The 13,277-nt window shown below is 41.3% G+C and overlaps 1 protein-coding gene across 1 annotated transcript; it reads right to left on the bottom strand.

Annotated features, from left to right (window-relative positions):
- Positions 1-2,275: 2,275 nt before the first annotated feature.
- Positions 2,276-11,798, bottom strand: LOC132829227 (kelch-like protein 23). Its single transcript, XM_060846593.1, has 3 exons — positions 10,892-11,798; positions 3,491-3,902; positions 2,276-3,037 (listed from the first exon to the last, which is right to left on the bottom strand). The coding sequence occupies exons 1-3, from the start codon at positions 11,796-11,798 to the stop codon at positions 2,719-2,721; spliced, it is 1,638 nt and encodes a 545-aa protein (XP_060702576.1). The 3' UTR covers positions 2,276-2,718.
- Positions 11,799-13,277: the final 1,479 nt, after the last annotated feature.

Below are 13,277 nucleotides of genomic sequence, written 5' to 3'. Positions count from 1 at the left end.
TTCACCTTTAAAACACTCTTTAGAGCAGAGTTTTGACCAGAATAGCTCACCATGTGGCTCAAGTCCAATTCTGTTTGATACTGCTCTTGAGAAGCATGTTGAAACACTTTAATTTGCATAGCACGTTTAATATAAAGTTGTGATTGTAGCAACTGGAGTGGAGTGGTAAGTACAGAGTGATATAGGATAATAAATGTTGCGCAATATCCCTACTGAATTTCCCACTTAATTTATTCAAAGAATCCAATTTCCTGACTTTCTCACCAATATTTATGATTGCATGCATGTTCTCCTGAATCATCCACCATGTTACACTGATGCTGCAAATAATGGCAGAAAAGCCCAAAGTTGTTTTCAGTCCAGAATACACACTCAAGGTCAGAAAGAGAACCAATAAACTGATCAATTGTTACCGAAGGAAAGTCCATTGCTCTGCTCTGCTGCAGATCAGTACAAACAAGTAGGGGTTCTAGATAATTTATTTTAATGATAAATAACTTCTAGACAAATAACTTTAATGTCCAATATCCACAAAGCATGGGAAAATGACTGCTGAACCAAGGAAGGGTAAAACAACAGAGGGGAAGCTGGATGGGAGGAGGAATTCTGTTGCATGTTGTCTAGGTCACTGCAATGCCAATAACAGGGTAGAGTTAATGGGTGTCAGCAGATGCATAAGGGGCCACAGTCACAGGGTCAGGTGATGCTTGAAGAACTGCAAAAAGGAGACATTTAGCAGATCTGGCAGCATCCATGGAGAGAAACAGAGTTAATGTTTCAAGTCCAGCATGATTTTTCTTCAAAACCAAACTTGTTGCAAAATAGGATACAGGTAATAGAGTTGAGGTTGAGCATGTTTTGAGAAGATTTGTAGCTCCGGTTGAGGTTCTAGATGTAGGTTTGCTCACTGAGCTGGAAGATTTGTTTTCAGAAGTTTTGTCACCATACTAAGCAACATCTTCAGTGAGCCTCTGGATGAAGCATTGGTGGAATAGCCCGCATTCTATTTATGGGTTTGGGTTTCCTGGGGTTGGTGATGGCATTTCCTAATGGTGACATCATTGTCTATGGTGATGGCATTGCCTGTTCTTTTTCTCAAGGGGTGGTAAGTGGGATCCAGTCAATGTGTTTGTTGATAGAGTTCTGGTTAGAATGCCATGCTTCTAAGAATTCTCATGCATTCTCTGTATGTCTTGTCCTAGTCGAAGTGCTGTCCTTCCTCATCTGTACGTAAGGATACTAGTGAGAGTGGGTCATGTCTTTTTTGTGGCTATTTGATGTCCATGTATTCTAGTGGTTAGTTTTCTGCCTGTTTGTCCAAAGTAGTGTTTGTTACAGTTCTTGCAAGATATTTTGTAAATGACAACCGTTTTCCTTGTTGACTGTATAGGGTCTTTCAAGTTCATTGGCTGCTGTTTTAGTGTGTTGGTGGGTTTGCAGGCTACCAAGATGCCAAGGGGTCTGAGTAGTGTGGCAGTCATTTCCAAGATGCCTTTAATGTAGGGGAGAATGACTAAGGTTTCTGGGCGTGGTTTGCCTGCTTGTTTGCGTTTGTTGCTCAGAAATCAGTGGACTGTGTTCATTGGGTCACCATTCTTTTCAAAATATTCCAAAAGTTTTCAGAACATTCAAAAAGAACGGGTGTCCAATGAACAGTATCCACTGATTTCTGAGCAACAAACCCAAACAAGCAGACAAAATACACCCAGAAATCCTAGCCACTCTCCCTTACATCAAAAGACATCTCGGAAATGACTACCAGACTTCTTGGACCCCTTGGCATCGTGGTAGCCCACAAACCCACCCACACACTAAAACAGCAGCTAATGAACTTGAAAGACCCAATACAGAAAACAAGCAAAACCAACGTCATTTACAAAATACCGTGCAAGAACTGTAACAAACACTACATTGGACAAACAGGCAAAAACTAGCCACTAGGATACATGAACATCAGCTAGTCACCAAAAGACATGACTCACTCTCACTAGTATCCTTACATAAGGATTAGGAAGGACATCACTTCGACTAGGACAACACATCCATCCTAGCACAAGCCAAACAGAGAACAAATGAGAATTCCTAGAAGCTTGGCATTCCAACCAGAACTCTATCAACAAACACATTGACTTGGATCCCATTTACTACCCACAGAGAAAAAGAACAGAAAATGATATCATCATAGGAAATGCCATGACCAACACATAAACAGAAAGCAGGCTATACCACCAATGCTTCATCCGGGGGCTCACTGAAGATGTTACCTTGTATGGTGACGAAACATCTGAAAATGAACCTTCCAGCTCAGCGAGCAAATCTATATCCAGTTGATGTTGTGCTAGGGTTTATATAGGTGACCAGGAAAACATGATAATAATTAAGTCTGGAAGCAAGAAAAGCCTAAATGTGGGAGAAAAAAAAGACATTTAGCTCAGTCAAGGAGACCAGATTAATAGCCACAAAAGGACTGGCTGTGAGTCAGAGATTCTCACTAATGCATTGATGGTTTACCTAGGTGGTAAGTCTCAGGCTACTTTTCAATAGGACATTTGACGAGGTGGCAATTATGATTCCAGATTTTGTCCAGGGTAACCAGAAAGCAATTGTGATTGCAGTCTCTCCTTAGCTAGGAATGCTGGCACCTTGATTCCCTAATCTTGATGGTACTCTCAAAAGGGTGGCAGATACAGGGGCAACAACACAAGTGACTGTATCTGATTAAATTCCAGATCTCACATTGACCTTTTGGATGGACACACAGCCTCGAATAGGGAGTGGGCAGGGCACAGTTGCATCCACTACCTGACATGTTTCTGTATAGGGGTCAAAGAGAATCATGTTTGGGATGGACGTGTTCCCTCTCCTCTCGCCAAGGACAAAGATCCTTCCATTAACAGTTGTGCAACCGCTGAAAAACTTTTCATTGAAGCATTCCTCGTCAACTGGAGTCCATTCATCAGTGTCTATGTCCAGACGGAATGTTTGACCTCCCACAACGTACACTGCACCGTTCAGAATGGTGGCACAGAGATCATATCTTAAACAGGTAAAGAAAACACCAGTGTCAGTGACAGTGCTGCTGATATGTGTTTCATTCTGAGATATCTGATACACTGCAGCTACATTACACCCTTTAACATCTCATCACAGGCAAAGCTCACCTTAAAACAGGAACATCGTGAACTTACATTGAAAATGCTGAAAAAAAACTCTCAGCAAGTCAAATCCCAATTAGTATTTTAGATGTGACCTTTCGGGCAAGTTGGTCAAATTTTAAAGTAGGAACAATGAAAGGAGGTCTCTGACAGGATGAAATTTAAATAATAAAAGGGCTTATGAGGCAAAACAAAGTAGTCAAGAACCAAAAGATAGATCAATAGAGGCTTCACTTAAACATGTTCAATTTAAGCTGAAAGCCAGAGTAGCTGAAGACATGTACGTGACTGCAAAATACTGTCAAACACCCTCATGAAAATAAAACAGGACCTACCGAGGAAGAGGGGAGAAGGAGATCATGTCCCAAACGTCACTGTCCACATTCAGACGCTGCACCCCACTGTAAACGTCACCATTTTCATCTAGTCCACACAAAACATATATATAGGTGCCAGCACTGACCACTGCAGCCCTCTCCACGGACCGCATCATGGGCGCTGTTTTCTCCCACTCTGTCGCCATCAATGGAAGACGCTCAACATCAGCGATGACCGCCTCATCAGTGCTCCCTCCTAGTACATACAGGTACATCCCAACACCGACTGCACAATGCCAGTTGCGAGACTGCTTCATTGACGGTCCTTCCATCCAACTGTCTTCACAACAGTTATAAACCAGCACCCAGTCCACACAGTACCACACCACACTTTCTCGAAAGTATCCGCCTGTCACAAAGATGAAATTCCCTGTCGTAGAAACATGCAAAGAACAGCTTAATCTTAGAGTGAAAACCTATTGAGATCAGGGCTTGTTCAGATTTAAAATATTTAACCTCTCAGACTTTTAGCCAACAATATATAAACAAATCCATTTGAAGTAAATTATTAACATCAGAAGAATCTGTAGCTTTAAAACTTGCAACTTCTTAGAATTCAAGTCCATTTTCACTGTTAACTAATACCCTCCAAAGCAACTGTGTTTTAGGTTTAAAGGCTATGATTTCTTATATTTACTTCATGGGTTGTTAGTTGCACAGCAATAATAGTCATAGAGATAGCATTGCCCATTTATAGAGTCACAGAGATACACATCACGGAAACAACTTTGGTCCAACCCATCCGTGCTGACCAGATATCCCAACCCCATCTAGTCCTACCTGCCACTCTTTGGCCCATATCCCTCTAAACCCTTCTTATTCATATACACATCCAGATGCCTTTTAAATGTTGCAATTGTATTAGCCTTCACCACTTCCTCTGGCGGCTCATTCCATACATGCATCACCCTCTGTGAAAAAGTTGCCCCATAGGTCTCTTTTATATCTTTCCCCTCTCATCCTAAATCTATGCCTCTAGTTCTGGACTCCCCCAACCCAGGGAAAACACTTTGCCTATTTATCCTATCCATGCTCCTCATAATTTCGTAAACCTCTACATGATCACCCCTCAGCCTCCAACACATCAGGGAAAACAGCCCCAGCCTATTCAACCTCTCCCTATAGCTCAAATCCTCCAACCTTGGCAACATCCTCATAAATCTTTTCTGAACTCTTTCAAGTTTCACAACACCTTTCCGATAGGAAGGAGACCAGAATTGCATGCAATATTCCAATAGTGGCCTATCCAATGTCCTGTACAGCCACAACATGACCTCCCAACTCCTGTACTCAATACTCTGACCAATAAAGGAAAGCATGACCAAACACCTTCTTCACCATCCTATCTACCTGCTACTCCACTTTCAAGGAGCAGTGAACCTGCATCCCAAGGTCTCTTTGTTCAGCAACACTCCCTAGGATCTTACCATTAAGTGTATAAGTCCTGCTAAGATTTGCTTTCCCAAAATGCAGCACCTCATGTTTATGTATATTAAACCCTATCTGCCTCTTCTCAGCCAATTGGCCCATCTGATCAAGATCCCGTTGTAATCTGAGATAACTTTCTTCACTGTCCACTATACCTCCAATTTTGGTGTCATCTGCAAACTTATTAACTATACCTCTTATGCTCACATCCAAATCATGTATATAAATGACAAAAAATAGTGGACCCAGCACCGATCCTTGTGGCACTCCACTGGCCACAGGGGTCCAGTCTGAAAAACAACCCTCTACCACCACCCTCTGTTTTCTACCTTTGAGCCAGTTTTGTATCCAAATGGCTAGTTCTCTCCATATTCTGTGAGATCTAACCAGTCTCCCACGGGGAACCTTGTCGAATGTCTCATTGAAGTCCATACAGATCACGTCCACCGTTCTGCCCTCATCAATCTTCTTTGTTATTTCTTCAAAAAACTCAATCAAGTTTGTGAGGCATGATTTCCCACATAGAAAGCCATGCTGACTATCCCTAATCAGTCCTTGCCTTTCCAAATACATGTACATTCTGTCCCTCAGGATTCCCTCCAACAACTTGTCCACTGCCATTTTTGTCATTGAGAATATCATTTCATAGGTCACTCCTATCTTGAAGTTGATCAATAAAGCCTTATCTGTTATTCAGTTATTTTGCAGAAAATTGTCTCACAATCAGTTCCGACTTAACTAATAAAATACATTTCAAAGAATTGCTTAACAGTTGCATGTATCATTTTCTGCCTGACTGTAATGTGATGTGGATTGCTCTGACGAGCATTGGAATCCCACAGAATCATTATGTGAACAATCACTCATGATCCAATTTACACACACACACACACACACACACACACACACAGAATTAGTCAATGGTAATTAAAATTTGAGAACATCTCAAGATTCAGCAGAAGCTTTGAACTCGAATTCAGACATCAAATACAATAAAAGATCAACACAGAGGAAATTTTTGCAAACATCTGTAATATTTAATAACTATCTTTATGGCAGAGTTGTGTTTTTTCATCCAGGATTGAATAATACTCTGTGGCCTTTGTTATGACATAAATTAAACTTTTAACAGTGAGAAAGAATTTTAATTTAGAATCGTTTCATAACTTCAGTGTCCCAAAGCACTTCACAGCCACTGTTGAAGTGTAATCATTGTTGTAATGAAGAAATTGCAGCAGGCAATTTGCAAATCGCAAGGTTCCACAAACAGAAAAGTGAGCATGATAAGTCTTATTACCTCTTAGTGCTGATTGAGGGATAAATATTGACGATAACACCAATAACAACCCTCTGATATTCTTAAAATAGTATTGTGGAATCTTTTACGTGCATCTGAAAGAGCAGGTCTAATGTCTCATTTGAAAGATAGTTCTTCTGACTGTCGCACTCTATCAGCACCATCAGTGTAAATTGGTTCCTAGTATGGGGTGTGAATCTACAATCTTCTTGACGAAGGTGCAGTGCTCTGAAAGCTATTACTTTGAAACAAACCTGTTAGTCTATAACCTGATATTGTGTGATTTTTAATTTTGCCCACCCCAGTCCAACACCTGCACCTCCACATTATCAGTAATAGGTTTGCTATTACTGAATCACAGCTAACACAGAATACACTGAGAGACAGCTAAACAGAGAACACAAATGGTTTGGACAAATTACATATGATTTATTTTTTCATAAACATGATTTATGAATTTGAAGAAAGTGACTTAAATGTTTGGTTTTGTCTGAATTACACAATCTGGATTAGCCTCCTGTGATTCATTCACATATAGCAAATCAGATATTTGATTGACTACCTAACAAAGCAGCACCTCAACCAAATACTACAGCTATGTTCAAGATATGTAACAGCTTTGGTACATGATGTAATTGACAGATTACATATTTACAAGTGATAGCTCAGTCAGCTGTTTTGGAATGGAAAATGATGTCAATAATATGGGTTCAAGTCTTCCTTGAAGGACATTTGCCTGAGAGGTGGTGCGCCTTAGATTTAAACCACCAGTCATCTTCCTTGAATGAAAGAATGGTGCAGCTCTAGAATCTGGTAAGACTATGACAACTTTACAACTTTATTACAGATGTGGTTAAACACCTGAATTCCTACATAAAGTATAAAAGCCATTTATCCTCTTTCCTTTAATGAATCTAAAAGCACACATCACTCATGTTATAAAGGTAGAAGTGACCCTGGGTCACGAGTCTGATGTTTCCATCTTCCTATTGGGGGAAATTGTTCACCGAGCTCTTGGAGTTGTGCTCAAATCCAACAGTTAAAGGTAAAATTCCCTGTGTGACATGTGCAGACATAAATCAGGATAAAAATGAATGAGAGGTAGATGCTTTTCTGAAGAATAAATAATAAGTGAGGTCAGTCTGACAAAAGGCCCAAAGGTCTTTTTTGTTCAAATTATGTATCAACTATCATTCCTCGCACCCCCCCCCAAACACACTTCCAAACCTGTTATTCTTAATATTGTAGGTGACAAAATGGCTTTTATTTATATTACTGTCACCAAATCCTGACTTATATTTTTTCACATTTGTTCACACTATTAAAAGCTAATGAGCCAAAAATGATCTGACACTTTAAGTATCTGGGTTTGAATGGTGAAGTTCAATTAAAACCTTAACTTTAATTTCTGAGATCTGTTGTGACTGAATACATTTTATTTTCCTATTTTGGACTATAAACTGAAATGGAAGTTGGACCGTGTTAGGTAAATACCATGAGTTTTGCAACTTGGAAAAATCAAGTAGTATGCATTTTTAGCTGTGCAACACAATGTTGCTTTTGCAGCATCCAGATTGTCACATTGTTGAGTCAGAGTTGCACCAGGAGTTTTTGTGTTAAGGATTTACTGCCTGACGTGGGCCCTTGGATTGATGACTGCAGTTTGCTACAGACTGGAGGGAAAAGTACAGCTAGAAACATCCAAAGCCTGCAAGAAAATATTTTTCTCCGTCTCTCCGTGTGAGTGAAAAGACAAATAAAAAAAACAAAAGAAAGAATTCAGGTAGGAGACTTAATTCCCCGATCAACTATTAAGTAGAAGAACAACTATCGTTCTAAAATTCAAAGGTCTGTGGGAGACAATTCAACTCATCCTTCTGATCTAAACTTTTGATTTTTAGAATTTTGTATTCCCTGTCCATATTTTCCACACTTATTTGCTGCCTGTCTTATTTGAAAATAAGTGTATGTATATTTAGGATGTGCATTTATAATGAATAGTTTAACTCAAGTAGTAGGAGGTTAGTTATCCTTCGTTTCACTCTACCATGTATTAAAGAATAAATGTATTTACAATAAGTTACTTTGTTGTGAATAATGAATCTTGGTGTGAATTGTTTTTGTCCTAAATCGCAGTCCGTCAGAAATTGATTGTCTTTGGGTTTTGAGGTATTTACACATATGTGATGGCAGGTGGAATAGTGGAGCTTCATAATTGGTGGACTGTTCCCAGTCAAGTCATATCAATGTGCTCAATCTAAACTGGTAGGCTTTCCTCTGACTCCTGAATGTAAAGGTTCTAGGTGAATTATGTCTGGGGACTGGACCCTCAGCTGTAAAATTTCACACTTAATTCTGGCAATACTAAGGCTTTAAGAGATGTATTTTGTCCTTATTTTTGTACTGAAGAAAGGATGAGACAGAGATGTGGGCAGTCTGCTCCAAAGCCAGTGAAGCAAACATCTTATGAGGCCTTGGGTTTTTAAAAAAAAAGTTGGAACAATAGAAGCAGCCTGAATGGGCGAGATCAAGCTCCCACAGAATCACCATAGAGTGGAAGCAGGCCATTCAGCCCATCAAGTCCAAATCTACCCTCAAAGAGCATCCCACCTTCTAGACCTCTATCCCTGCATTCCCCGTGGCTAATCCACCTAGCCTGGACATCCCCGGACTGTGGGAGGAAATGAGAGAATGCAGAAGAAACCCACTCAGACACAAACCGTGATTTCTTTTAGGTTTAGCCTTCAGTAGCAGTTGCTGGGGTCATGAGGCTGGATGTGGAAGCTCTTATTCCTTTCTTTGTTACAGCTAATAGCTGGAGTTTTCTTCCTGCTTCTAGAATTTCATGTAAGACAATCTATTTTACTGAATTTACCTTTGCCAAGGGTATGTTTATGGAATATTGCTCTATTGGAACATGTAATTAGTAGTCGTTAATATATATTATTTTGTAAAGCATTTCAATAGAGTTACAGTTAATCCAATTCTTCCCTTTTAATTTTGTCTGTATTTTAATTATAGTCATGGAGTCATAGAGATGTACAGCAAAGAAACAGACTCTTTGATCCAACTTACCCTTGCCGACCAGATATTCTAAGTTAATCTAGTTCCATTTGCCAGCATTTGGTCCATTTCCCTCTAAACCCTTCCTATTCATAAACCCATCCAGATGCCTTGTAAATGTTATGTTACCAGCCTCCATCACTTCTTCTGGCAACTCATTCCATCCACGTAACACCGTCTGCGTGAAAAAAATTGCCCCTTAGGTCCCTTTTAGATCTTTCTCCTGTCCCCTTAAACCCAAGCCCTCAAGTTTTGGACTCCTCCATCCCAAGGAAAAGACTTTGTCTATTCACCTTATCCATGCCCCTCATGTTTATAAACCTCTATAAGATCACCCCTCAGCCTCCGACATTATAGGGAAAGTACAGCCTATTCAGACTCTTCCTATACCACAACCCTGGGAACACCCTGAAAATCTTTTCATAGTATATGAATCAAAAATGTTTTATTTCTAACCTGGTAGTTTGACCAATCGAATGCTTACACTTACCTTTAAAATAAAAAAAAGCTTAGGGTGTAGGTTTGCTCGCTGAGCTGTAGGTTTGATATCCACATGTTTCATTACCTGGCTAGGTAACATCATCAGTGGCAACCTCCAAGTGAAGCGAAGCTGTTGTCTCCTGCTTTCTATTCATAAACAAACTTATAAGACCCAGTACAATCCATGGACAAAAACCAATGTCATCTATAAAATTCCATGCAAGGACTGCCACAAACACTACATAGGACAAACAGGAAGAAAGTTAGCCACCAGGATACATGAACACCAGCTAGCCACAAAAAGACACGACCCTCTCTCCCTCATAGCCCTACACACGGATGAAAAAAAAATCACCAGTTCGACTGGGACAACACATCTATCCTGGGACAGGCTAAGCAAAGACATGCTAGAGAATTCCTAGAGGCCCAGCACTCTAACCACAACGCCATAAACAAACACAGATCTAGATGCCATCTATCAACCCCTCAGAAAATGAACACGAAATGACATCACCACAAACCCCAGGAACCCCATCCAGGAGAAAGATATAAATAGAAAGCAGGAAACAACAGCTTCGCTTCACTTGGAAGTCGCCACTGATGATGTTACCTAGTCAGGTAATGAAATGTCTGGATATCAAACCTACACCCTAAACCTCAACCTGAGCTACAAACCTTCACCAACCTTGCAAAAAAAAAGCTTGGGGGTCTAGACTATCTTCTTAATATACTTTGAGGGAGTTTAGTCTATTCCATAATGTAACGGTCCTCTGAGGTTTTGTTTGAGTATTACCTGCATTGAACAAGGACTGCTCTTCACCCAGGAATGTTTATACAGTTAACTTTATATTTAGCAAATGCAGAAAGCTTCCTCTGATTTTGATTCAGACCCTAGGTGCTTGGAACACAAGATTTTCCAGCAATGGCAAGTATTATTTTGATGGGTACTGAAATGCGTTTTTAATTCAGCCTACAAACAGAATATTGTATTTGTGGGCAGTTGTGTTTATAAATGACTCTCTCCACCAACTCTAAAACTGTGCCAAGTGGCTGACTTAACCTTCTGTGCTATAATTTGCACATGGTGTTACCTACTGTTGCTACGGCATATTGGGTGAGGTTTCTGCGTCGGAGAGGTGAGCAGGCTTGCCAAGTGTTCGTTTGAGGATGAAACTGAAATAGTTCCTGCTGTTCTTGCTCATGTTTGCCCCCCAGAACATACATGGTCTCATAGGTCCTGCTGGTCTGGGACTGGCCCATAGTCCAATTCTGGGGAAGGCTGTGATTTAATATCCTCAGGAGTCTGCTGTGAGGGTCAGCCTGCAAGCCGCACTTGGAGCGTTTTATCATCAGATCGAGGAAAGACAGGGTCAGGAAGGGGGCCCTGACCAAGGCCAGCAGCTCCAGAAAGTGACCTTCCCTGCTGTTGTGGTGACTGACCCACTTCATCACAGCTTCAAATACCTGGTCTTCTTTGGCCACGTACAGGTGGTCACTGGCCAAAAACTCGGCCAAAACCTCTCTCGGAAGCTGCAGGAATTCTTCCTCCTCGGCCATGAAGTCGGCCAGGTGGGTGAGGGCCACCCCGCGGGCGGCCGCTGCCAGGCCGGGGCAGGCCAGGCGCTGGGCCAAGGCCAAGGCCCCCGCGCAGTTCCCCACCCTGAGCTCCCGCTGCAGGAAGGCGGCGCACAGCAGCTTGACCCGGTCGAAGAGCAGGAAGTCGGCCGCCTCCAGCAAGGCCTCCACATTGCGCCGGTCCACTCTCACTCGGCCCCGAGCGGCAAAGCCCAGCAGCAGCTGGAAGACCTCGGGATCCAGTCCCCACAACACGATGTGATTCTGCGAGCTCTCCCTGGTACCACCCCCGAACAAGGCTCGGAAATACTCGCTGGTCGAGGCCAGCAGCCGCCTATTGACATGGAACAGCCTCTGGCCAACTTCAAGCACAGCGTCAGCGGCGTGATCCTTGTCTCCGAAGCTGGTCTCCTCGGAGGCCATTTCCCCCTGATCCCGAGAGAAGCTGCAGGCCTGAGCTATATCTGGTGTCCTGGCCTATTTTAATAAACCAATGAGGGTAACACCGATGTCCTTTTTAAGGACACCACTGATGCAGTCCAATCAAACTGGAAGCAGCTCAGTATTGATCTAAAACATTTCCCAACAAAAGCAAAGCGAACTACCCAAGCAAATTAATGTGGTGCCTATAACTTAAGATACATTGCAGTGCCCACTCATCACAAAAAGCCACGAATATGCCAGCAGGTCTTCCCTTAGGCCACTGTGAGGAAAACATAGGAGATGGGCAGACAGCCAACTCAACCAAACTTTCAATGTGAAAAGTTGGCAAGCACATCTCAGTTTGTTCCACCATAGCAACTTAGTGTAAATCACTGGCCAGTGTAGTGAACAGATCACACACTACATCAAATACCACAGCGGCCAACTCTTAAGAAACAAAATAAAGGATACGTCAACAGTGGGGTCAATCCAATGGCTGATGCTTGCAGTTCATTCATGTTCCAATTTGCCTCATTTGCACTTTTGTCTTCAAACCAATATCCCCTGACATTGTTTGTAACTTGTCCAGTACCAGGTAGAATGATGCTGTACACCAAATACCACAAACTTGATGGGCCAAATGGTCTCTTTTTGCACTGAAGTGATTCTATGATTTACCCATCATTCTAATGCAGTGATTTACTGCATTAATGTCATGCTGCAGCATACATATTCAAGACAAGTTACTGATGCCCAAAGATGCACAATTTTGGCTCTTTTCCAAAACTCTTATCTAGAATACCTAGAACTAAGAATTACCTATAGTCATCCCACTTCTGGAAGAGTTCTTTCTGCAAAAATATATTTTATTCATGAGAACATGGTCTTGCTCTTCTGCGATTTATTTTAGTTCCTGAGCCCAGTTAAATCTAATTCCAGATACACATCAGTCTGAAAGTCACCAGTGGATCCAAGCAGGACATGGTAAGATTGTCCACATACATGCAGACTTTGACTTGAATGTCTCCAATACCCAAAAGTTCCACCATTATGTCCACATTTTTTGCTATGGACTCAACAAAGGAAAATGCGAGAGGTCAGCTTTGCCTGACTGCAGATTTGATTAGAAAACTTCCAAATTTCCTAGGGTAATATTCTAGTAATAACAACTGACCTTACACATCTCATCCTTGAAATAGTGTATCTAATGTAAAAAATATCCTTACATGTATGATCTCTGAGATTTTGTATCCATGAGTGTAACTGGGTGGAAGCAATCTTTGGTTTGAACATTCAATGATTGTGTAAGGAAGGCAGGATTATACTCTTTAAAGTAATCATTGCCACAGATAATGTTACATGTTTTCCTTTAAAATTATGCAAGGTTGGATTTTCCTAACTTAGCTTACAGCAGGATGGTAAAGAGCACATAATCAGCATTACTCAGTTGACTAACATTGAAAAATGGTCTTCAAGCAC

The sequence above is a fragment of the Hemiscyllium ocellatum genome, chromosome 28 (assembly GCF_020745735.1).
Source record: "Hemiscyllium ocellatum isolate sHemOce1 chromosome 28, sHemOce1.pat.X.cur, whole genome shotgun sequence".
In the NCBI taxonomy this organism is placed as follows: domain Eukaryota; kingdom Metazoa; phylum Chordata; class Chondrichthyes; order Orectolobiformes; family Hemiscylliidae; genus Hemiscyllium; species Hemiscyllium ocellatum.
This window is presented reverse-complemented; position numbering and strand designations above follow the sequence as displayed.